The 25,973-nt window shown below is 38.6% G+C and overlaps 1 protein-coding gene across 1 annotated transcript; it reads right to left on the reverse strand.

Moving 5' to 3' along the window:
• Positions 1 to 25,973, reverse strand: LOC129236083 (uncharacterized). The gene is made up of 4 exons (XM_054870284.1): positions 25,886 to 25,973; positions 5,955 to 6,428; positions 236 to 1,588; positions 1 to 165 (listed from the first exon to the last, which is right to left on the reverse strand). The coding sequence occupies exons 1-4, from the start codon at positions 25,889 to 25,891 to the stop codon at positions 1 to 3; spliced, it is 1,998 nt and encodes a 665-aa protein (XP_054726259.1). The 5' UTR covers positions 25,892 to 25,973.

The raw sequence follows: 25,973 nt of genomic DNA on the forward strand, positions 1-25,973 counted from the left end.
TCATTTGTTGTCAGTCGTGGGTGCGTCCTTTTGGTTCTCATTAGATACTTCAACGGACGAAGATACCTCGAATAGATCGTCGTCGGCTGTCGTGTGCTCATTGTGGGTGGTGCTCGCGTCCTCCACGGTGCCCTTCTTCACCATATCAGAGCGCTTTTGCAAACGCTGCAAGCAATCATAAACAGGTAGAAGAAAAATTATTTAAATGAAACTTCTTAATATCACCGTTACTTACCGCTTCCCCTGCGCTCTCATCGTCGGGAACGAATATCCGCAATGGTGTGTCAGCACCGAGCTGCTGCTGAACTAGACGTTGGTGTTCATGAAAGGCGGCAGCAGCCGGGTCTAGTGACTGCTTTGGTTGTTGTTGCTGATATTGTTGTTGTTGCAACTGTTGATGATGTAGCTGCTGTTCTTGCAGTTGTTGCTGCAGCTGTTGCTGTTCTTGTAGTTGCTGATGTAGCTGCTGCTGTTGATGCAACTCTTGCTGTTGCAATTCTTGTTGTTGCTGATGTAACTGCTGCTGTTGATGCAATTCTTGTTGTTGCTGTAAGTGCTGTTGCTGTTGGTGGTGCTGCTGTTGCTGTTGCAGCGCCAACAAATGTTGTTGCTGTTGTTGCAAAGCGTACTGCTGCTTTTCTTGTTCCGCTTCGATTTCGAGACGCTGTGCTTCCTCCTCAGCGTAAGCTTGCAGCAGCTGAGAATTGTCTTGGCCTGCATTATCATAATAATTTGACACAACAAATCCGCCCTCGGGCGCCGCAGATGTTGCTGTTAGTGCAGCAGCATGTGGCTGCAGATTATAGTGTGCTGCTGCCGCTGATTGCTCACCCAAGGCCGGGGCGGCAATAAGCGCTGCAAATTGCGGCGCACTATCCAACACTGGATGAATATTGTGATGTGGGTCTTTGGCAGCCTGTAAGATTTGACCATCACTGGCGATCTCTTGTGTAAGATCGGCATTAACATAGCCGGCTTGTACGAGGCTAGCGCTAGGATGGAAGAGCTGTTGCTGATGTTGCGTATAAAGCTGATTTGACTGCGTGACCAGATATGTTGGATCGTAGATGGGCGCAGATGCTGCATGTACAGCAGCTACATTGGCGCTTACTAGCGGTTGTAGTTGGGCTTGTTGTGTAAATTGAATTGGGTAGATCTCGGGCGTGGCTACCTCTTGGGCACCGATTATCTGCACCAATGGCTGAGCGGGCACAAGGAAGTTGGATTGTACATCCACTGGTAGTGGTTTGCCGTTGCTGGGCTGATTGAATGGCTCGGTGGCAGGGCGCAATTGTGCAGCTGGTAGCGATGGATCTGGATCGGGCGCGTAGAGTTTCTGTGAGCCAGAGAGTGGGTCACGAATGGTTTGGTCATTGGTGTGCTCTTCTGTGACCTGATACTGATTCTCGATGTTATGATTGGTGAGGGTTTGGTGGTAGGTTTGTGATTGTTGTTGTTTTGGTGGCAAATATGATTCCTGGAGATGATTTTCAGGTAAGGAGAGATTAGGTGCGGGTATTGTGTGAATGGGTGCAAAGTGATCGTTGTCGTGTTCATGCTCGGTGATGAAATTGCTTTGTGTATCCGACTGTAAATGAAGTGATTGGGGTTTTGTTGTTGGTATGATTTTTTTTCGGTATGCAAATGTTTTTAAGTTTGTTTGCGTAGTTCTACAGTAAAAAATTCAGTAAAAATTCTCGGCTTGAGGTTTAAAATCGGCAATGAAGCACAATTGAAACAATTAATTTGGTGTTCATGCATCCAAAAACTTGCAGAGTGGGGGAAAGTAAGAGATCATTTCATTTTGAGGAGAAATTGCAAGTTTTTACTGAATAAATTTTTGCTTGTAAGAATTTGCAAGTGAGAAAAACAGCTGATCGCAAAGTAAAAATAAACATAAATTAAAATTTGCTAATTGAGTCAAAATTCTAAATTTAAATAAAAAATGGTGCTTAAAAAGGAGAATGCAAGTAAATATATTTTAGATACAATTTATACAGTTTAGACGTATGTACTTCTGAACCACAACCTCCAGTGACCGTTGCTGCAGTTTTCGAAATCAAATCTAAAGATTACGATCGCTAAAGGAATGTTCTTCATCTGATAGCGATGATGCAATGGAACAAATTATTGTGGGCAAAATAAAATCATGTGATGCTACGCTTGCTATTTGGCATTTACTTGGATTTATTTGCTTTATTTTCTGTTTTTAATAATACGAGGTAGCTCTACTAAATTTTTTTTAATTTTGTTTACTTTTTCCCGTCAACAATTTCATCAGCTGTTCGTAAAACTTGCCAATTGTTTCTGGTTTTGCGTCCATGCACTTTTTTTTGATATTTTTCTGGCAAGTTACCGGATAATTTTTATGAGAACGAACCTATTGGCACGCTGAGTGCGAATTTTTATTACGTACTGAGAAATTTTCAGTGTAGTCGATATACAAAAGCTTGAATCTTGCAGTTTACTATTGAATAGCGGCATTTCAAACAAGTCAAATTAGTCGTGAAATGACTCACTTCAGTGTTTTTAAAGATACTGTTATAGCGCAGACAGGGGATTAACGAATTAATTCGGAATTATCTCAGGAATTAAATGCAACAATGCAGCGGATTGATAACTAGCCTTAATTCTCATAATTTAAGCAGATTAGGGGGGTTTTCGAAGGCACAATTGCCGAAAAATGACAGCTAATGTCTATTGCGAATGAAAAATAACGAGAAGAACAAGAAGACTGGTGTAATGCTAGTTTGCACTAACACTGCAAATTACATTAATTGTTTTGATATTTCGGAACAGCAATTTAAGATTTTTTTTTAATAAATAATTATTTATTTCTAAGTATCAGGGCAGCTAATATCCGTATTTGTTGCCTGCGGGCCATCTTTTACTGACAAAACTATCCAATAAGGAAATTAGTTCTTCACTAATCCGCGTAACAACCGTCTGTCATACTATAATTTTAATCAGAATTGACTGCGTCGGTGATCTCAATTATCGCCGCCGTCTGCCTCGGCTATAAGACAATTTTCTAGCTTGTCGTCTGCCACCTTGTAATAGAACACTTTTCATTAAAGCGAGTAAATAAATGTGTTTAGAAGCCATTTTTTGTAAATGTGCAGAGCTACTGCTGGAAAAAATTAAAGTGAAAAAACTGAGTACTGGTGCATTATTATGGTGACATTTTCCTTTCATTTAGAACATCACGGTGAGAAAGACCGGTTGTCCAACTCAAATCAAAAAAGATAACAAAACCAAACGCTCAGGGCGCATCCTCAATTTCAATCATTTTTGAACTACATTCAGCCATCTAATATTTTTGCTGTCAAATTGTTGCTAGTAAAGATCGTTCTGGCTAAAATTAGCAGCTTTTCTTCAGATTCAAATGCCACTTTGCGCTCTAAGTTCTCGCTTCTTTTCAAGTTAACAAATCAGCTACGCAAACAAACTTTTTATTTAGTTTCTTTTGTTAAGAAATGAAGTTTTTGAAATAAAAAAGAAAACAAGTACTCGTCTATATGTTGTTGTTCTATAAGCGTAAATCACCGTCCCTAATGGGTTCGAAATGTTGGAGCAGCTGTGCTTGGTCAAATATAAAGTAAAAAAGGTATGTCTACAACGAGAAACCTCTCAGGAATTAGGGGAAAGTAGGGGAATGAACAGTAGGAAAAATTAAATTCAAGGAAATGGAGCGAAAATACATTTTATGCAAATTGATACGCTACTTACCGAAATCAAATAAATTATAAATACCAGAATTTGTTGTTACCAGCTCGTTTTGCTAACAAAACTCGACTAGGAAATTTCACCACCAAAAGCCAAAAGAAACCTTCACTGATTCTAAAAAGTTCCAATTTGTTTTTGGGTGGGGAAAATTCCTCGCCGAGTTCTGTTAGCGGAACGGTCAGAGAAACGCACCTTCTTGCCTTAATATGTTATTTGCCGGAATAGTAGAGAACGCAACGAAATTATTGTACTGATGAAAATAAATGTTGTATGGGATGGAAGTAAGAGGAACAATAGAGGAGGAATGAGGTTCAGTGAGTTGCAGCAAAGAACGTATGGAAGACGTGGTGACAAGATTTTTAGAGGTGTACTCTTTAGTGGACTGTTATTCGGCTCTGAGCGAATTTGCCTGAATTAGCTGATGGGGTGACGCCACTTGGGATGTGTTTACAAAAATATTGTGATTGTGTTGGTGATATACGAAAAAAAATCAACCAATGGCACTTCGTTGGAGGAGTGCGTGAATATGTGTGAAATGATCGTGCAGAATTCGGCTGCCGAATTACCAAGTGATGTCACCATTATTAAAGAGCAAACCTTGTAAATCTATCATCCTTGGAAGCAAGAAGTTGCAAAACTCAATTGGAAAATTCAACACTGATTCTAATTAGTTCTATCGGGTGCTCTTTTTAAGACCTTGAGAACTTAAAACAGAACTTAAAACAGAAATGCTGTTGGAATGCATTTTTTTATTATAATCTCGTAGATTATTTCTTGGCATTTATTTTTTGAATATGATATCTGGCATATATTCCCCGCGGCTACGAGTTACGTAACATTTTTGGACTATTACTATTGTACCTTTTCCAATAAATATGAGTAATAAATCTAATTGAACCCAATCAGCAAGAATGCGTCGCAAACTAAGGTCATTTAAATTTTTGCACGAGCTGTATTTTATAGGCACGTAAGGCGAGGTACTTACGTAAAAACATAGTCGAAGGACAAAAGCAATCCAGTTGAGAATGAAGCCGAAGTGAAATTTCGGCGTCTTCTTCAACACTTCGCTCTATGAACTTCGTGAACAGATTTTTTTTTTCAAAGTAAATTTCCACGATTTGGAAGCGTTGTTCTAGTATTAAATTTATGACGACTTGCCGAGCCATACTGAACAGATATGTCAGCACAGTTTGCTGTTCCCAGCTGTCAAATCATAGTTATCGATATCGACAGTTCTCCTGCAGCTAAAAAAACACCCGAGGGATTAATTGGTTTCGAGGCTGGTGAATTTCCTAGCTGATTTTGTTTTTTGTTTCACAAACAGGCCGGGAACTGGAACTTGTTGTTGTTATGACAGTTCACTACAAGGATGGCAGATTATCAGGCTTGCTATTTAGCTATGGTGAAAATGACAGTTGTGAGGGGAACTTTGGCTGCCACCTCACTTGGGGATTCGGCAGCCTAATTCTGCACGATCGTTTCTCATGTATTCACACACAACAAAGTGTTATTGGTTGATTTTTTTCGTATATCGCCAACACAATCGCAGTTTTTTGTAAACACACCTCAAGTGATGCCAGTCTATCAGCTGATTCAGTCAAACTCGCTCCGAGCCGAATAACGGCCTGTTAAAGAGCTCACCTTCGAAATCTATTCACTAGGCCCAGCCAGTGCGCTGTAGTCACCGATCGTCATCGTCTAACTCATGTAACGGTAGGCGCAGGAAATTTGCTATTTCGAGAGGTTGGGTCCATAGGGAGGGGATCTTAGGTGAATGGGTTTGAGAGGGTAGGTAAATAGGTGGTTAGTATCGTGGGGGGTAACTTCACACGTCTTCTAGCCTTTACATATTCTTTGCATGCAGCCGTGACTGGTTGCGCAAACTATATTCTTTTACCTTATTTCAGGACATCAAAAACTGAATGTTTTAATTGGAACACCTAACACCTAACACCTAACACCTAACATCTTAACTAAAAGAAGTGAAAAATGTCAATGAAATGGAATTGTAAGGAATTATGCGTGAAAGAAATAAGTAAGCACGTCTATGGATTTAAATTGGTTTCAACGCCAGGATTAGTAGTTTGGGAGTGTGAAAAACGCTGTGCAACAACAACATTATTCAATTATGATTCATTTGTACACAAGTCCATTGTTTTCTTTCTTTCTTAAGAATCAAGCAGGAAAAAACGTTAGATAAATCACAAATCTCCATAGCTGACACTTACCGGCAACTGTTGAGCTTCATTACCCAACGGCGGATATGCAATGTTGTTTGTGCTCGGCACTTCAAACCGGAATGGCACCTCGTAGCTTGTCGCAGGCTTATTTTTCGGCTTTGTATTAGTCAATTTGAGTTTTAGCGGTTTACGCTGTAGTGGTTTGTGTACGATGGGTGAATTTTTCAAGTAAACTGGACCAGTCAATTTGAAAGGTCGCACGCCACGCAAATGATTGGGTCCGTGTCGTAGCTGTGAGTTGCGTCCACCTTTCAATACGAGTGGCACAGGCTGATCGCTGCGTATCTGCACCACCAAAGTACGTTGCTTGCCGCCGGCGAGAGCGGCTTTGTTGCGTCCAAGCGCTATTTGCTTGGCACTCTTTCCTGCCCAAAGTGGATAGCCTAACGGACGTTTGATGAGGGGTGGCTCGGCATTGGTAAGCACCAAAACGGTGACGAGTAGACAAATTGAGGGAAGGAGCTGTAAAAGAGAAAAAAAGTGATTTATAATAAGCTTACATAGCTGCAGAATATATATATATATATATATATGTATATATAATTGGCGCGTACACCCTTTTTGGGTGTTTGGCCGAGCTCCTCCTCCTATTTGTGGTGCGCGTCTTGATGTTGTCCCACAAATGGAGGGACCTACAGTTTCAAGCCGACTCCGAATGGCAGATATTTTTATGAGGAGATTTTTCATTGCAGAAATACACTCGGAGGTTTGCCATTGTCTGCCGAGGGGCGACCGCTATTAGAGAAATGTTTTTCTTAATTTTGGTGTTTCACCGAGATTCGAACCTACGTTCTCTCTGTAAATTCCGAATGGTAGTCACGCACCAACTCATTCGGCTACGGCGGCCGCCGTAGGTTTAGATTAGGGCCTTGCAAAATATTTCATGCATTAAATCTGTTTGCTAGCAATTAGAGGTAGCTACTCTGACGTTAGTTCAAGTGTTTTTTTGTACTTTTATCACAAATTCGTTGCGCTACAATGTGATGATCACCACTTTGGTTTCCATATTTCTTTTGCTATATCCAGTAGATAAGTTGCTGCATTCAACTTCGATATATATTGTAGATTGTAGATTTGTGACAAGTTGGCAAGTCCAAGTACTTAGTCAGGAAGACCATTGTATTATACACATAGGCGGACCGCAAGGCGACAGAAGGCACCCTCTGGCAAGTGTGGTGGATTCACTCATCTTATATGCTGCTCCCATATGGACAGGAGCTAACCCATCGAGTGTTAGAGCCGTAGCTCAAGCGCTCCGACGAAATACACTAAGAGTCGCGTGCGCATTCAGGACCGTATCAGACGACGCTGGAGAGCTCCCACTAGATATATTTCTGCAGAAACAACTTTATGACAGACAAGGAGTAAAGTCGACAACTGAAGCGAAAGCTGCAGAAAGTCTGCATTCGATAGAAAAGTGACAATTCAAATGGGACTATGGACTTATCCCCAAAAGGAGGGATTGTTTTAGTGGCTACAGCTGCACTGTAAGTGCAAAGGCATTTTGAACCTTACCTCACTCACAAAAAAAAAACATCCAGATAGGCTGCAGTGGAAGGAGACAGGATAGATACAGTATGGATGCTAAGGGTGAAAAATTGGTTTAAGGGCACTCTTCCACGAATCTTTTGGACTCATTGATGAATCTGAAGACATCCGGAAGAGGAAGATTATGAACCTTATCCATATCCATACACCTTTATCCATACTCCGGACAGCTAGAGAGAAAATACTCTGCAGTGTTTTCCCGGCAGGATAGGCATATTGGGTCGTCAGTGATTCCCATGGTAGCCATATGCTGACCACAGGCGTTGTGCCCTGTGATTACACCCACCAGTATTCTCAGGTCTTTTTTGCTGAGTTTTAGAAGAAAGGTCGATATTTTCCTGTTTGGTTCTTTTACAAAGCACTTTGCAACTCTACACGAGTTCAACCCAGACCAATGTCTTCTATGGGTAGACCTCATGAAGTCGTTAATCCATAGTTGAGTTGATACAGAATTGACACCTAGAAAAAGTTCAGAGCCTAGTGGCTCAACCAATCGTTCCCTGTAATACCACAATGTCTAGGCACCCAAATAAGACAAACTTTTTTGTATTTTGTCTTACATTAACCGATGAATTTGGAAAAGCAGCGGAGGTTAGCAAAGGCTCTTAATGCAGCCTGACTGTCACTACAAATTCCAATACCTCCACTTTTTCTCGATTAGCCAGTATGCCACATTCAAGATGACATACACTTCCCTTAAGAATACCCGAGCCATCTGTCCTGTAGCGTAGGAGTACTTAGTGTCCTCGTCTAAGCACCATCCAGATCCGCTACCATCACTGGTTTTGGATTCGTCGTAGAAAGTGTGCTGAAATCCTGGACTTAACCACTGATTTCTATCTGGGATCAAAGCAATATACTTCCTATCGGAGCTAACGTAAAGCACCCGATTGTCCGACAACTGATGGAATATCTGACACTGGCTAGTGGCACAAAGCATTAAAAAGCAAAACCACAAAAAAAAAGCTCCATAAAACATGCGCGATTGCCGCAGCTATATTTTTCATGTGTGCGTACCCAGCATACTTGTCTACCTATAATAATTTTAAATACTACATATAAATACAGAGATTTCCGATAGTCATCGCACTGTGCAAATGGCATTCTGATAGCGGCATATAATACAATTATTGTTCGTTGACCAATGTCGAGACCTTTGCGCATGCGTGGAATGAAAGTGAAATGTGCGGACGAACAGGTGTACGCAGCGCAAAGCGTTCAAACTTCATGGGTTGACGTACGTGAACAATTAGAGAGTGCAATTGAAATTATACACAAACGTTTACGTGTCTGAATTTATATTTATGCTTTTTATATGAAAATACATACAAACATATTTTAAAGTCAATTAACCGCAATGGTTTAATAATTTCTATAATGTTTTCTTTAGAAAATATTCATTGAAGAGTAGTGACAAACTTTGTTACGGCGAAGAAAACAGGGCGATAATTTGAGTTATTTGCGGCCAATGAAGTGTGTTTGAGCAATTGAAAAAACATTTCTAAAGAGAAAAATGCGTAAATATTTCCTTTTTACTCTTGAAATATTTAATAAATAATATATATATATTTTTCCTTGTTCACTCAACTCGAGAGCATAGAGCCTCGACAAGACTCAGTGTTGCGTTGGATTCGTTAATCTATTTTGCTTTCCGGCAGGGTAAGTGATTAGCATGCCGCTACCAGTCCTAAATGGGAATGCCCACCTGTCGTTGCTTAGGAGCAACGCCTTCCCTCTGCTTAGAGCGCCATCTGTGCTTCACATTTTTCTGCCAGAAGAATCACACAGATGGTTGAGGACTTCACTAAATTTGGTGTGTCTGCACTATTACCGCGATTACCCGCTTCCTCTTGCTGGCGCCACTGATGCAATGTGTAACCGTGTCTTTTTCTTTGGTTTTTTTTAGCAGCCGCAAGCCATGTAATGCGCTGACTTTTGTGCGGGAGTAAGGCTTTTGGGGTTGAGGAATAAAATAATTTTTTTTTGTTTTAGTTACTAGGAAAGTAGGTAAGTTTGGTGGCAGGCTAGTACACTTACGCTATACTACCGAGGCTGAGAATAAACTTTGCTTATATTGATAAGAGCTGTAAGATATTTTTTTTTTGAGACCCGATCCTTTTTTTATAAAAACTTCAGAAGTAAAATATTTGTATACGGAAATCGCATTTTATTTGTTCAAAATTAGCTTTATTCATCAACGTAATTTCCATGAAGAACAACGCCATCATTCGAGCGCCGATCTATCATTTCAATACCAATTTTGTAGAATGATTTATCTTTTGCCTCGAAAATAGGCCTCAGTTTCAGCGATAACCTCTTAATTCGAGCGAAATTTCTTACCGGCGAGTATTTTTTTAGGCCTGTGTGAACAAAATCTGGCGAATACGGTGAATGTGGGAACAATTCGAAATTTAATTCATATAATTTTGCCATTGCTTCGAGTGACTTTTGACTTTTTGTTTTTGGCCAACAGCGAACAAACGAGGCATCCACTTTGAACAGAGCTTTCTTATAGTCAAATGCTCATGCAATATAGAGCCAACACTTTCTTTGATATCTTTACGATGTCAGCTAACTTACGCAACTTCACTTTTCGATCAATCAAACGATTTTGTGGACTTTTTTGATGTTTACCGATGTTACCGCCTCATTCGGGCGTCTACTGCGTTATGCACCATCGGTGTCTTTACGACCACGTTTTATGTCAGCAAACCTGTTTAAATGTTTTCTGTTCTTACCGCCTTACGACCAAGAAAAACCACGTCGTTTTCTTTCAAAAAAGAAAGCGTTGCTCACGGTTTTTCTGGTTTACAACGGCATTGCGCACCACGAATTTTTGCCAAAAGGTCAGGCAGCATGGACTATTATTTGGACATTATGAGACGTTCCTTTTAATTGGCGCGATAATCGCTTACACGATTTTGGCCGAGCTTAACAAAGCGCGCCAGTCGTTTCTTTCTCGTGCTAACCGGCGCCAGTTGGACACACCAAGTGAAGCAAAGTCCTTCTCCACCTGATCTTTCCAACGCAAAGGAGGCTTTCCTCTTCCTCTGCTACCACCAGCTGGTACCGCATCGAATACTTTCAAAGCCGGAGCGTTTGTATCCAGTCGGACGACATGACCCAGCCAACGTAGCCGCTGGATCTTTATTCGCTGCGCTATGTCGATGTCGTCGTAAAGCTCATACAGCTCATCGTTCCATTCCCTGCGATATTCGCCGTTGCCAACGTGCAAAGGCCCAAAAATTTTACGCAGGATCTTTCTCTCAAACACTCCAAGCGTCGCTTCTGCGCCATACGTTAGGAGGGCCATTTGAGAGCCTTGTAGAGTGTCAGTTTTGTTCGTCGAGAGAGGAATTTACTACTCATTTATCTACGTAGTCCAAAGTAGCACTTGTTGGCAAGAGAGATTCTACGTTGGATTTCCAGGCTGACATTATTATCGGTGTTAATGCTGGTTCCTGAATAAACGAAGTATCTTAAAATCTCGAAATCATAACTGTAAACAGTGCCGTGGGTGCCGATCGCGAGTGCGCCCACTGCCTGTTTGATGACAGGAGATACTTCGTTTTGTCCTCGTTCGCCACCAGACCCATTCGGTTTGCCTTTTTATCCAGTTTGGAGAAGGCAGAACTAACAGCGCGTAGGCCAACAATTGTACGCTCTTATAAAAATTGTGCCTGAGCGATTAAGTTCTGCAGCTTGTACGATCCTCTCCAACATCAGGTTAAAAAAGTTAGATGACAGCGAGTCACCCTGTCTGAAACCTCGTTTGGTATCAAACGACTCGGAGTGGTCCTTCCCAATTCTGCTGTATTGAGCAATGCAAAATCACCAAAGATGGCGCGCAGGCGTGGTTGATGCCCTATGTTCCACGAGGCATTAAGGACCTGAAGAAGAATGTTGAATTCTTCGCAGTAGTTCTTACTCCATCGGTCCAGGCTATTTTTAGTAGTCTTCTATATAACCACATCTTAAATGCTTCTATTTTATTTATCTCACTGGTTTTAATAGTCCATATCTCCACAGCATACAGTAATACACACGACATGTAACATTTAACAAATCGGATTTTTAGTTTCACATGTCATGACTATTGAGGCTTTTTTGTACTTAATGAATGCTGCCCTGGAAGCTTCAACTCGGGCTTTTATTTTGTTTGCATTACCAAAATTTTCGTTAATGCAACAGCCTAAGTATTTGAAATTGAGCCCTCTTTCTATGGGCATGCCATTAATTGGTAAGCTTGTTTCAGTATAGATGTTTCTTCTGCTGACGATCAGATATTCAGTTTTATTGGCGATTATTTTTAAACCGAAGTTTTTACTGCAAAGCATTGACTAATTCATGTAGATAACTTTGACTGTTTGCTAAATAAGTAGGAAAAATTGGCCAAAACTGAGCCACGGCCGTACAAAATCGCTACTGAATCTTAGAACACAGGATATGAGAAATACGGTAGGGGTACTAACAGGACATTGTCTAATTGGAAGGCATGCAAATGGATTGGCGGTGACACATAATGACTTTTTTCGAAGTTGTCTAGTTATTGAAAAAGAGGAAACCGTCGAACACCTTCTGTGTACATACATCGCTCTATACAGAAAAAGGCTTTCCACCCTCCCATTTGCCTTTCTTGACAGCATTGAATGGGTCTCATAAATGTCGAAATTAACAAAATTTATTAAATCTACAGGTTGGTTCAGAGAACATTCAGGAGTGTAAAGAAAGAGGTCTAGTAGTAGCACAATGGGATTATTCAGCCACTCAACTTAACTTAACCTACACTGCCAGTTAGGAGGGTTGTATCGTCAGCGTATCTTATTGTTAATGTTTTTTTCCATTTACCCTAATGCTAGCTTTTAACCTTGTTGTGCTTCTTGGAAGATTCTTTCAGAGTAGATGTTAAACAATAATGACGAGAGGAAACATTCATGTCTAACCCCTTTTAGTATAGGTATTGTTTCTGCAGTTTGTTGCCAATAAAGATTCTTTATGCATTTCTTAATTCCTTTTGTATCCATGCTTGGTAGAACTAAAATAAGCGTAACGTGTTGAACAGTTTCAAATGCTTTTTCATAATCTATGAAACACATAAACACATCTTTTTGGACGTCTCTGCAATTTTCAAGTACCGGGAATGTTTACATAAAACAAGACAGAGTTAAATTTCAGGCAAATTTATTTTATCTCCTTCCAAATAAGACCCGTCTTATACACATGTGCCAACGTTAAACCCAGTCCTCCATGCACCCCTGGTAGGCCAACGGGGGGATGGCCTTCAGTTCCTTCGTCGCATTCTCTTTGATCTTCTCTATCGACTGAAATCTCCTTCCACGAAGTGGTAACTTCAACTTGGGAAACAAAAAGAAGTCGCACGGGGCCATTTCAGGTGAATACGATGCTGGCACGATGATATTTACTTGCTATTTGGTCAAATAATACAGCACACTTTGGGCTCGGTGCGATGGCGCGTTATCATTATGCAAAATCTAAGAATTGTTTGCCCACATTTCCGGCCGTTTGTGACGTACAGCATCTCTAAAACCCCTCAAAACGGATAAATAGTGACATATGTTTGCCTTACAGTCCTACCAACATAAGAAAAAAATATGGACCGGTTCCCACATGCGCGGTTCGTTTAAATTAAACATTCCCGGTACTTTTTGATTATAGGGTAAGTCTGTAAACGCAGCATTTCTTTGCACAGTTCTTCTTTGGTAATGCCATAAAAGTAGATTTGAGCCAATCTTTTTGACACTTTCCCGTGTCATAAATGCAGTTGAAAATTGTTTCAAGGATTTCAATGTTTACATCATTTATTAATTTCAAAAATTCAGAAGGAAGTTTATCCGGACCTGTGCTTCATTATCCTTTGTTGTTTTGTTGGCATTTTTAATTTTGTCTTTTGTTATAGCTAGTCCCATTAAATTTTCAGCAAGTATTGCCTGATACACAGATCTACTAGTCTACTTAAAAAGTCAGTCTAGTTAACAGGTTTGGTCACTTGAATATTTTCAAATATGTTTAGCCATAATTTTTTACATGCACCTAAAACTCTCTAAATCAACTTTATCTTAATATATCTACCAGGTTTTTCTGCTTGACATATCATCTAAATTACACAGGCTTGACATTTGGCATTTAAGAGCAAAATGATTAGGAGTACCTAACTCCGACTACTAGCTATCAGTCGAAGCATGGTACAATTTATACCGTTCAGTGATTACTTGTGTTAAATTTGAATATTGGAATGGCTTGACGAGTTTCACTCTTTATTTCATCTATTCCGTTTTTATTTACTTATTCCGTTTGAAATTTTCAATGATGCATTGCTATAACTTTATTGCCATGAATATGTATTTATGTATGGAGTTATTCGAGGATTGTCGTATTACTTTTCGAAATTGCTGATTGGTGCTTTTTTGCTTCGCAGTAAGCTGTCGACATTTTTTGCTAGCGTTAAAGTTGTTATTGAAAAGTTAAGTGCAGCAATTCGCCAATTCTTCTTTTTGTTATACACCTAAAGCAGGTACTGGCGCTGTCGCTGTTAGCGCCTGCGTGCCCGTCAGCAGCTCATTAGACAATTATTACAGACTGTTATATACCCGTAAAGCCTGCTCATCACAGCTGCAATACAATTATAGCCAGCTACAACAACGAAAAAACCTCCAAGTAAAAGTAACAAAAAAGTAAATAGAAAAGAAATTATAAAACACTAAGCTAGCAATAGTAAAGGTGAAACTTTGATTGCCGTTAAAAAACGTGTGGCACATTTTAAATAGCATTATGAAAAAAAAAATCACTACGACCGCATACATTCCTTTGAAATGGTCACTTTTCCAACATACTGGCGCTTATTATTTACTAAGGCTGTTATTTACTTTAATTTACGCGCAAAACATACTGGCTGAAGCATTCAATTGTATGCATCAGTACAGTTTTCTATTTAATTAAGTTGATAGTAACTACTTATTAGCCTGTTCACTGATTTACTAGGCTGCTTTTACCGAAATTTAGAAAAGTTCGCGTCTTAAGTCTTTTGTTTGAAACTCCGTAGGCGCTGCACGCGGGCAAGCTTAGCAAGCAGTGTAATGCGCAAAGTCAATTATGTTTTCAATTTTACTAGTTTTTTGTTAATATTTTATGTGAAGTAAATAATTTTTATGATTTAAACACTTTTTTTGCTTTCTTTTGAAAGTTCGATCGAAATGTAGTTGCGGTCGCATTCCTCTAACGACAAGAATGTCGCTTAATTTTTTTGACGAAGCTTCTCAGCGTTGCTATCCGAAAGCTTCATAAAACTATAGCCCACTCCAGTTCCAAGAGGAAAAACTAATTAAAATAGGGGACGGTTAACTCTTCAAGTTCATTCCCAGAACTACAACGCCGTTACCTGGCTTATAATTACACAGTGCGAGGTTCTTCAACTGTTTGCTTTGGGTAAGGTTGTTTCTAAATGAGCGTTGAGCGGTGCCGAGGGAAGTTTTCAAATACCGTTATCTTGAAAACTGGAGCCAATCTGATAAATCTGGGGACATCATTGAATTTAGAAGGCCCAACTAAAGTAGTCACTATGAAAACTGTTGCAAAAATTTTGAACTCGGATAGTATTATTTATCTATCGGGCTTGCTATTTTTGCCTTTTTGGTAGTTATCTGGCCTCGATTTCGTTTGTTATATATATACAGTCATGTGAAAAATAATAGGGACACGACCTTTGAAAAATTTCAAAAAATAACTCTGCTTCAGCTTTTCTAAATTGTACGAGGTTGTTTGTGTGATTGCTTGCTGGGATGCCGTTGAAGTAAAATACCGTTATAAAAGCAAAAACTTTTTGCGTCGTTTCATAATTTTTGATCATTTTGTGAACTGAGTTCAATTTAGTGTGTGCGAAATAATAGGGCCACGAAAATTAAATTAATATTTATCCAAAAATACTAAGGATTTTAAAGAACTACAAAGAATTAAAGTATTATATAAAATATAGAGTGTGTGCATAAATTAAAGAGATAAGCAAATAATACAATTTATTCAACCATAATGGGCAGAGAAAAACATTGCAGCGTCCAGCTTTTCATATAGACAAATAGCCGAAATATTGAACTGTTCTAAGAGAATGGTAGAAAATGCCTTAAAATACACGCCACATAACGAAACACGTGGCCAAAAAACAAAAATATCTCCAAGTCTTGAAAACAATATAGTGAGATTTGTTAAAAAGAACCCTTTTGCAACTTCAACTAATATTAAAAGTGAATTTTCCTTAAATGTCGACACATCTACTATTCGCAAAAGACTAATTAAAAAAATCTAGAGTCAAAAAGACCACGTAAAGTACCTCTTCTGTCGAAAAACAATATTACTAAAAGGTTATTTTTTGCGAACAAGCATATCAACTGGTCTGTGCGGAAATGGCGGAATATCCTGTGGTCGGATGAGTCTACATTTAATATGTTTTATCCTGACTGTGGTTCCCAACACGTTCGCAGGCCAGTGAACACCGCTTTCAAACCGCAATATACATTTAAAACCATTAAACATGGTGGAGGCTCAATTATGGTATGGGGATGTTTCTGCTACCAAGGTGTTGGCCCGGTATACCGAATCGAGGAGAAAATGACAGCTGCGACTTATTATACTATTTTAAATGAGGTAATGCTGCCTTATACTGAGGATACTGAGGAACTTTTGTAGATGCCCCTATTTTTTTTCACATCGTAAAATAACTTCAGCTTTTAAAATTTTGTTTATTTTTATTGTTTGCAAAGAATTTGAGTATTTTATTTTATTATTTTTAAGCTATATTATTGGCCTATTTAAAAATAAAACACTAACCTGAAATAACTGAAAATAATGGTTTTATTTGTATTCGTATGAAATATTTCTGTGTGTCCCTGTTATTTTTCACATGACTATATATATGTATATATATACATATATACACCAAACGCCGGAAAAAAAGCTGCGGCGGCATTAGGCTCCTTGCAAGTAATTTGGAATCCATCATAAATTTCACGGCGCCCAAACTGCGAATTTTTTAACTCCAACTTTTTTTTTGTTTTTTTTTCCCCTTTATTTTATACATCTGTCCATTGACATTAAGTACGTTGTTGAACAATTTGGCCAGGATTTACATACATCGCTTAATGACCAGTGCCAAAGCGATAAAAATTAAAATAAACGAAGTAATACTATATACAATTAAATAATATTCAATACAAGTTTTACTCTACATAATTACAATTTTACAACAATTTAACAGCAATTTAACCCCTTTGCACATTTATTATTTTCTAGCATTCATTAAGTCGCTTGGTCGAGTTCTCTTTAATCGTCTTTCAGTGTTTTTTTCCCTTTCCAGAAGTTTGTTGATTTCTGCATTATTGTGTCCCTGTATTTTTTCAAAGTGGCTTCTTGCTATTTTTTTGGTCTCTTCGTCTACTGTTGCTATATTAAAAGTCCTGTGGATGTCATCATTTTTCGTGTACCTGTCAGACATGGTCAAAATTCGAAGAATCTTCGATTGCTGTCGTTGAACTTTTACTAGGTGAGACTTTTTAGCCGTTCCCCATATCTGTAGTCCATATAGCCAGATTGGTTTAATCATGGCTTTGTACAATACTAGCTTGTTCTGTATAGTAAGTCTGGATTTTGTGCTGACTAACCAATGAAGTTGTCGAAGCTTTTCTTTTATTTGTTTGACCTTTTGCTTTATGTGGTGATTCCAATTTAGTTTCGAGTCCAAATATATTCCAAGGGATTTCGTAGTTGGTTTAATTGTAATTGCTTTGCCATTTATTTTTATTGGAACTGCAGTAAATTTTGTTTTGGTAGTAAATATACCTGTACCTCCAATGTAAAGTCGACTTTACTATATGGTTTTGAAAGACGAATGCGACGTCAGCTAACACAAACTCACTACAAGCTTTTGTAAACAGATGCCTTCGAAAAACGCCCAAAATATTCTGGCCAAATATTATCTCGAATGCAGCCAATACCATTAGAGATCCGAAAGAGAAAATGTGGCTGGATTGGCCATGTTCTACACAGAGGGAATAGTGACTTAACAAAGGCCACTATTGACTGGAATCCCCAAGGAAGACGCAGACGTGGAAGACCAGCGATTACCTGGAGACGACTGCTGGAGTCAGAAACCCACGCCATGCAGTTTAGCTGGAATGAAGTTAAGAGATTGGCGCGAAACAGACCCGAATAAAAGACATTGGTTGTGGCCCTATGTTCCACACTGGAACTCTAGAAATTTATGATGATTTTCTGTACATCCAATTGACATTAACATTTTGAATGATTATCGATTTTCAAAGACAATTCACAAAATATCAAATGCATGGTTGGTTGTGTGGTACGAAATGTCGTTCAGTTGAAATCAAACTCTAATTCATATATTAATAAACAAAAAATCGGCTAACAAAGCGCGATAACGCTGGCCATTGATTGTAATAGCGGCTTCTTGCTTATTTTCGATAAACAAAAAAAAAATGGTTCATTGATGATGCTGTCCAATCAAAATCCATACCAAAAAGACACTCGTTTGGCTGTATCGGCTTCTGCAAATACGAAAAGTCTGTTTATTTACATATCAGCTGATCCTAATCATAGGCTTAATTTCTGACACTACACTGATATTATTTCATTATATTTCAGTTTTTCAAATGCTAGAAATATCTGCTTATATATAATATTTAGTCCCTATGGTTTAGTTACTACGGATGACCTTTTCGAGTTTTTTTTTATGTTTCTACTAACATCTTTCCCATTCAGAGTTGATCCAATTTTATACTATTTTATTTATTATTATTATACTAAAATTTTTTTTTTTATTTTTATACTAACTGTAACTTTATTCTCTATTCTTTATCCGTGTCTATTTACATATCGCTCATTTACTTCAGTCCGAAAAAAAGAGTTTTTAGATAAATATGCAGAAATTACAACAGGCTCTTTACGTATGATGTGTAGAAAATTCCTCGTGATATCCATCGGCAAAAATGGAAACTCAAGCCGCAAGTAGTGTTTTGGATGTACAACGTAGGGGTTCTGCCAATTATAAATTATGGATGCCTAGTTTGGTGGTAAGTTCTTGGGAAGGGCTATAATATCACTAAATTGGATGTGCACGCTCCTGTACTGCTTGTATTGGCATCACCGGAGCATGTAGAACTTGCTGCAGCATTGCCCTGAATGTCGTTTTGTGCTTCCTTCCTATCGACTTTTACGTTATTTCCATTGCTGCTCAAAGTGCAATCAGGTTAAATGAGGGACATGGTAGCGTTTTTAGGCAGTTAACACCGTATTTTTCTGAACTTCGAGCATATCTCTCTATCCGCAAACTGGAGTTTGAGGCTCGTGCCAGGGCTATCTTTCCGGATAGACATAATTAGAATGAGGGAAAAATCTGCACCGAAACTTGCACCTCTGTTATCACTGGCGGCTCCAAGATGGAATCGAGAGTCGGAGCAGGTATTTTCTCTAAATCTGGCAATTTATCTATTTCCTCAACATTGCCGAATACTGCTGGTGTTTTTCGAGCAGAAGTCCTTGCGATCCTGCAGGCATGCAAACTGCTTAGTGAACGTGGGTACGTTGGAGATATTAACATTTTTTCCGGTAATCAAACCACTATCAAGGCTTTGACGACGCCTACCCAGCCATCGGCATCCCCCTGACTGTTTTTAGGGGAGAATTGCACAACTTATTTCTCAGGAAAGTTCAGAAGAGATGGAGCTCCATTTCTTTGTGTGCCATTTCGAAAACCCTTTGACTCCAGTACAATAGGCGGAGGGCTGAGAAAGTCCTGGGGCTCCACACCATTCAATTTCCGAGCTCTTAGCTGTACTTTCCGGTCATTGGACGATCGGCACACACGCGGAAAAGCTAGGGCTTACCATTTAACCCCCATTGTAGCAGCTGTGACCTTTCAGAGAAGGAGACTGTTGAGCTCTTTCTCTGTAAATGTCCGGGCTTGGCAGTTAGACGATTAAGGTCATTGAGTGCTCGTTTCTTGGAGAGCCTGGGGCCGTGCGCCAACCTTTACATCAACAGCTCTGGATAGATATCTGTCTTTTGAAGGTCTCATAATGGTTTCAAAATAGCGCTTTAGTGCTACTTGGGGAGTACCAGGGTGGCACTTCAACCATTTCACCTATTAGTATCTCATTAGATGAAAATAAGTATTAAATTTGACTTAAGGATGCATAGTAAATTGAAAGCTTTGAAGCCGTTTTTCTCTCTTGCAGTAAATGACCGATATATCTTGAAACGGAATCAAATACAATATTTGACAGAATTCAAAAGCCTCTGACTTAATTTCTAGATCTCTATGAACGATCCAGCTTATAATATCTGCCAATGACCCTCAATTTGAAGACTCAGCTATTAGTAAACTTGCAGATGATAAATAAATGAAAAAATCGCCTTCAATTATTATTTTATTTGTTTTGGCTTTGGATTTTCTCTCCAAGATCCAAACTAATTTTTAAACAAAATTTTTCATATGCCGCAAATTTGTCTATCCGTCACCTTCGACCGCTGCCCTGATTGTAAGTTGTAAACAAATATTTATTTCCACTTTCATTCTTGCGCTTGAATGCTGAGACTTGCGTGCAGACAAGGATCAGACATATATTACAAGCGGCTTATTGCATAGATAAATCCATACCTCCTATGTATGTATGTACGTTTGAAGAATTAAGTGTTTAATTTTTTTATTTCGTCGGTTGACTGGTTTCGAACAAGAAAATAACTGTAATTTACAAGTTTACGGGTGACGTGTTCCCGTCTCGTTGGCAGTCATGAGTATTGTTGCCACATTCGATTTCGATCTATGTACATACATACAAATGTAAGTATATATTGTATCACAAGAAGCATATAAGCTGCAAATACCTTTAGATATCTGGAGCAGCATTATTCTACTTTTCAAATGGTATTTTATTTATAGATTAGGAATAAGCGTTACACAATCACGCCCTATAAGTCGATAGACGATGAAGAAAACGATGAAAAAATCTGTTGAGACGACCCTTGCAGCATTCGAGAGAAGTATTCCAGGGAAAATTTGCCGCTCTTTTCATATTGCACAGAGCGAGTATTGCGGACAATGCAACGATGGATTATATGTCTTTGGTATAGATGTAGTGCCCCAAGTGCACGTAGACACCAAGTCGGACGAATGGCTCTAAATGCTCTTGTTCTAAGAGTATACGATGCGGCAGCTCCTGGTGGTGGATAAGAATACGTAAGTCTTCTTAGTAGTGGCAAAAGAAAGTGAGAATGTGGATGGCTCTAATTGCTATTTCTAATTTACGCCAGCTAAGATGATAGAGAAAAGGCTCGAACACCATTCGGCCAAAATTGCTTAGGTGATTACGATATTGGGAATTGAAATTTGAAAAGTTGAGCCAAGGAGCAACGAGAGATTCGATAACTCCTAAAACACTCAGGCTAAAAGGTCCAGTGTATTTAAAGTTCTGGAAAGTGAAAGTGTAGATAGTCAAGGAGGAAGTAAAAGAAAGAAAAATAGGATAGAATAGAGGCATAGAGGTAGCTAGACCTGTGAAAATTTTCCAGATTCTTTGGTAAATCCGAAAATATCCTCCAGCTTGTGAGAACGAATTTTACTCGATCTCATGATATCGGAACCCAAAATTCGCAGCTTTGCTCTAGCAAATACACGACACTCGTAGAGAAAATACTCAGAGCTATCCGACTCCTCTACACAAGACAGGCAAATCGAGTCCTGAATGATTTCAATGGTGGTCAATGCTAACCCCATGAATTGGGTCTTGTAATAATGCAAACCATCAAACAAACATCTTTTCTTCCAAATTTTAGAAGAAAGTTCGATAGGTTTCTGTTCGGGCTTGTCACAAAACACTTTGTAGTTCTGCAGCATTCTAGACCGGACAATCGTTATTATGTAAATTGCATACATCATCGCTGATCCACTTCATGATTCCTGCAGAACTGATTTGGATTATTGGCTCTGGTCCCTGTGGGGGGTCCCTGGAATACATATAAGTACAAGTTGTTTCCGTCTTGCAACAGAATAAAGTTTTTTCTTATATTCTTGAAGAATCTTGAGGTTTGCTTTGTGCTCTCCAGAGCCTTTAGTGTAGCCTGACTGTCACTAAAGACTTCAATCTGTTCCCCGTTCCATCTCTCAATTATCCATTCTGCTACTTTCAGAATGGCAAAAATTTTCGTTTGGAAAACAGTTACCATTTCCACCATAGCGTAATGATACTTATTAGTATCGTTTAAGTACCATTCGGCTCCAGAACCTATTTCATTCTTGGATCCATCTGTAAAGAAAATATCCGTCGAGCCTCTTTAAATGAACTCTGGATTACTCTATTGCGTAGCATCGAATTTCCTTCCAAATGAAACTATGGATATAAGGTCAGATAGCATCTCAAAGATTTCCCTTTGTCTGAAGTTCTGTCGTGCCAGAAACCATATTTATGGAGCCTACACATTGCTTTTATTGCTTCCTTTTGTATCTTAAGATCCAAGGGGAGCAAATAGCATTTGGGGTATCGCCGGAGATTATGTTTGTGGCACCTGTAATGCATAAACATAGGTACAATTCTTTGCAGCCTGTACTGGTCCCGTCCACACTGGACTTAACCATCCGTCGCCACCAAACTACAGAGGCATAAGTGATGATTGGTCTGATAAGTGCTATGTATAGTAAATCCACAGCAGGTTTCAGACCCCAGGTTTTACCAAAGGTCCTACGGCATTGTTGAAAACTCCTTAAGGGATCGCCCCTCAGCGAAACATGTTTTTCCCAAGTCAGTTTCTTATGAATTTTTGTATTATTCATTAGTAAATCGGGTAGATTAAAAATATGTGTATCCTCTAAAAAAAAAAAGAAAAGAAGTATCAGTTACCATTCCATAGTTTCCAGTTTGCAAAGCGAATACAGTCGGGATTTTGGGTGGAAATTTTCCGTTAATTTCATTTGGATATTTTGATATTTTATTTATAAATTTTATGGAGTTTTAATTTTTGACATAATGTCTATAATTGTCGAGTCGAAGGCAGCAACGTCCTTACATGCTTTTAAGTTCAGTTTATAATTGCATTTGTGTGCAAAGAAAGTTTTATTTTGGCCTAAAATTTACTGCTAACGATGTTGTCATCAGCAAAGTTTTCACAGTTGAGTGAACACGAGTGAGTGGGGAAATCCATGAGTGAATTTAGTAACAAGCTGACGAAAGTAATAGCTTTTGAGTTTGATGATATATCAATTCTGTATACTTTTTGATTGATTCTAAAATCACTTAAGCCATTTCGTATCAGTTCAAAAACGTTTAACGTGCTTTTCTCAGTGCACGATGAGCTCAAGGTGAGCCAAGGGACACTCAGTTAGGCAGTCAGTGAGCCGGTATTTCAGAGCAGACAAGAAATGTATTGGTTGGCAACTAAGTAATTGCGGATTTCACTCATAGATGACTTCAGTTGAATTTTTAGGCTTGCAGACGTAGTACAAATGTAAAACATATTTTGTTATTTGATAGTTGGCAATTCAGCAGTCAATCAGTAAAAAAAAAAGGTTTTTGATCGGTTGCGTAGTTTTCGTTTGGCGTTCGTTAAAAAATGGAAAATCAAGCTTTTATATTTCCGCAAAGGGAAACCCGCATCGCAACTTCATAAAAAGTTATGTGCTGTTTATGGTGACGAAGCTTTAAAAGAACGGCAGTGTCAACATTGGTTTACCAAATTTCGTTCTGGCGATTTTTCACTCAAAGATAAAAAACGCTCTGGTCGTCCAGTTGAAGTTGATGACGCCCTAATCAAAGCAATAATCGATTCGGATCGTCACAGTACAACACTAAGATTGCAGAGAAGCTTCATGTATCACATACATGCATTGAAAATCACTTAAAACAACTTGGCTATGTTCAAAAACTCGAAACATGGGTTTCTCACGAACTGATAGAAACGCTTTTAACGCAACGCATTAACAACTGCGATTTGCTAAAGAAACATAATGACAATGATCCATTTTTAAAACGACTGATAACTGGCGATGAAAAATGGATTGTTTACAACAATACCAAGCGGTAAAGATCGTGGAGCAGGCCAGGTGAACCAACTCAAATAACATCAAAAGAAGGTTTTTTTTTATCAGTTTGGTGGGGTTACAAAGGAATTGTCTACTTTGAACTCTTACAACCCAATCGAACGGTCAATTCTGATGTCTATATTGAACAACTAATAAAATTAAACTATGCAGTTGAAGAAAAGCGGCTCGAATTGACAAATCGAAAAGGTATTGTATTCCATCATGACAATGCAAGGCCACACACATCTTTGGCCATTCGGCAAAAATTATTGGAGCTTGGTTGGGATGTTTTACCACATCCACCATACAGTCCTGACCTTACACCATCTGATTACTTTTTGTTTCGATCTTTACAAAACTCCTTGAATGGTAAAATTTTCAATAATGATGATGATGTCAAATCGTACCTGATTCAGTTTTTTGCTAATAAAAACCAGAAGTTTTATGAACGTGGGATTATGATGCTGCCTGAAAGATGGCAAAAGGTCATTGACCAAAATGGGCAATACATTACAGAATAAACTTATTTAGTTCCATGAAAAAATTGTCTTTGATTATCTAAAAAAATCCGCAATTACTTATTTATCAACTCATTATGTTGCTATATACATCAGATTGTCACATTTAATGTTCTGTTGGTTGAAGATTTATAGTAATCGCGCTCCTACAATATTATTTAGCTGTCAGCGCTGGCTTATTTTAATTTTGCTGAGCCATGTCTCTGTCGTTGCTCACGGTCCATTGTACACTCAGTAGCCAATGCACAAAGTTATGCGAAACTTACCGAGAACATTTTTTACATTAGATGTTTACAAAAGAGAGTAAAGGTGTGTATAGGCAAGCCCTTTTCCTACTCTCTTTATCTATGTTTTTCTAGGGTCGATTTTTAATTCATTCAACATTTATAAGATCCAGACAGTTAATTGTCGGAGGACTTCATATTCAAGTGTGGTTTGTACGCAGGGATGCAGATATTCAGTCCTATATGCCAAAACATATTCTTTATAGTTACTTGGAAACTAATTGGGTATTAACATTTTCCATAGAAAGTTGTTTACTAAGTAGGCCTTCTTCTTCTCCTCCCCATGAAAATTCTTTCCTTGCAAAAAGAAGGTGTGGTGTGCGTCTTGTTGTTGCCTTACAAATGGAAGAACCTGCAGTTTTACATATACCGCCTCCGAACGGCAGATGGTTTTTTATGGCAGAAATGTACTTTGGGAGTTTGTTATTGCCTACCGAAGATGTTCGAAAATAAATTTTGTCTGTCATTTTGATGTTTTATGCTCCCAAATTGGTATCAAATACAGGACCTACCAAGTGATAATTAGCCGCTAACTCTCTTGGTTATGGCGTTTCTCCTTAATGGTCCACTTTTTTCTGTTATTCTATGTGTTATCTATCTTTGTTTTGCCCCCTAGAACAGAATGCCTTCCGTAGTGAGAAGTCAGTGAGTGATATGGACACAGTGAAGCGTTTTAAAATACAGCAGCTGCACTGGCTTGTCCTTGTCTCGAGGATGAACGAAAGCCCTCGGCAGTCCTTCGAGAGGAAACCCACTGGTGGACGACGATGAAGAGTAAGACTTCATCTACGTTAGGGGGACCAAGTGAGGCATAGCTTGGGAGCACTCGGTGTCACCAACTGACGCCACCAACCAGCGAACCGAACTAGATGGGGCAGTGTTTTGGATTCGGCCGAAACCGACATAATTGTTTTTTATTCAGTAGTAGTTGGTGCATTTGCAGCACATTTCCTTACACCTTCTCAAGCGCTAAAAGTAGGCCTGAGGCCAAGATCGTTAATAGCGTACAGCGTTTTGCAGATCTCGATTAGCTTTCTTGGCTCTATTTCCCTACCCTTGTAGAAGAAATGTTTGCACAGAATGATCAATAATTTATGAAACTCCTGAAACCCTGTGTTAGGTATATTATCTGTGGCCTTTGGGTTCATACAATTTCTTCACAACTCCAGGATTCAATACTGGTCTATTTGAGCTCACTGTTGATCAGAAAAGTTAACCTAATATATTTACTGTTAATCAAATATTATTACTAAAATCATGATTTGAATGAAAATCTGTTTTGTTTTAATACATTTTTAAAATAATTTTTATTTGTTTTTACAAAAAAAAAAATTTTTTTTACCACTTTTCCGTTTGCTAGGTTTTTTATGGAATAAGTGTATGTTGTCTTCTTTTTAAATTTCATTTCGAAGAATTTGCTTTTTAATATTTGTATAATGCCATCACCAATTTTAATTTTTTTTCAACACTCACCTTCATTTTTTAATATTAGTTTTCAAAAAAAATGTTACAACAATTTTTTTATTTATATTCAAACACTCCAATTCCTTACGGTGATCCC

Source organism: Anastrepha obliqua, chromosome 1, assembly GCF_027943255.1.
Source record: "Anastrepha obliqua isolate idAnaObli1 chromosome 1, idAnaObli1_1.0, whole genome shotgun sequence".
In the NCBI taxonomy this organism is placed as follows: domain Eukaryota; kingdom Metazoa; phylum Arthropoda; class Insecta; order Diptera; family Tephritidae; genus Anastrepha; species Anastrepha obliqua.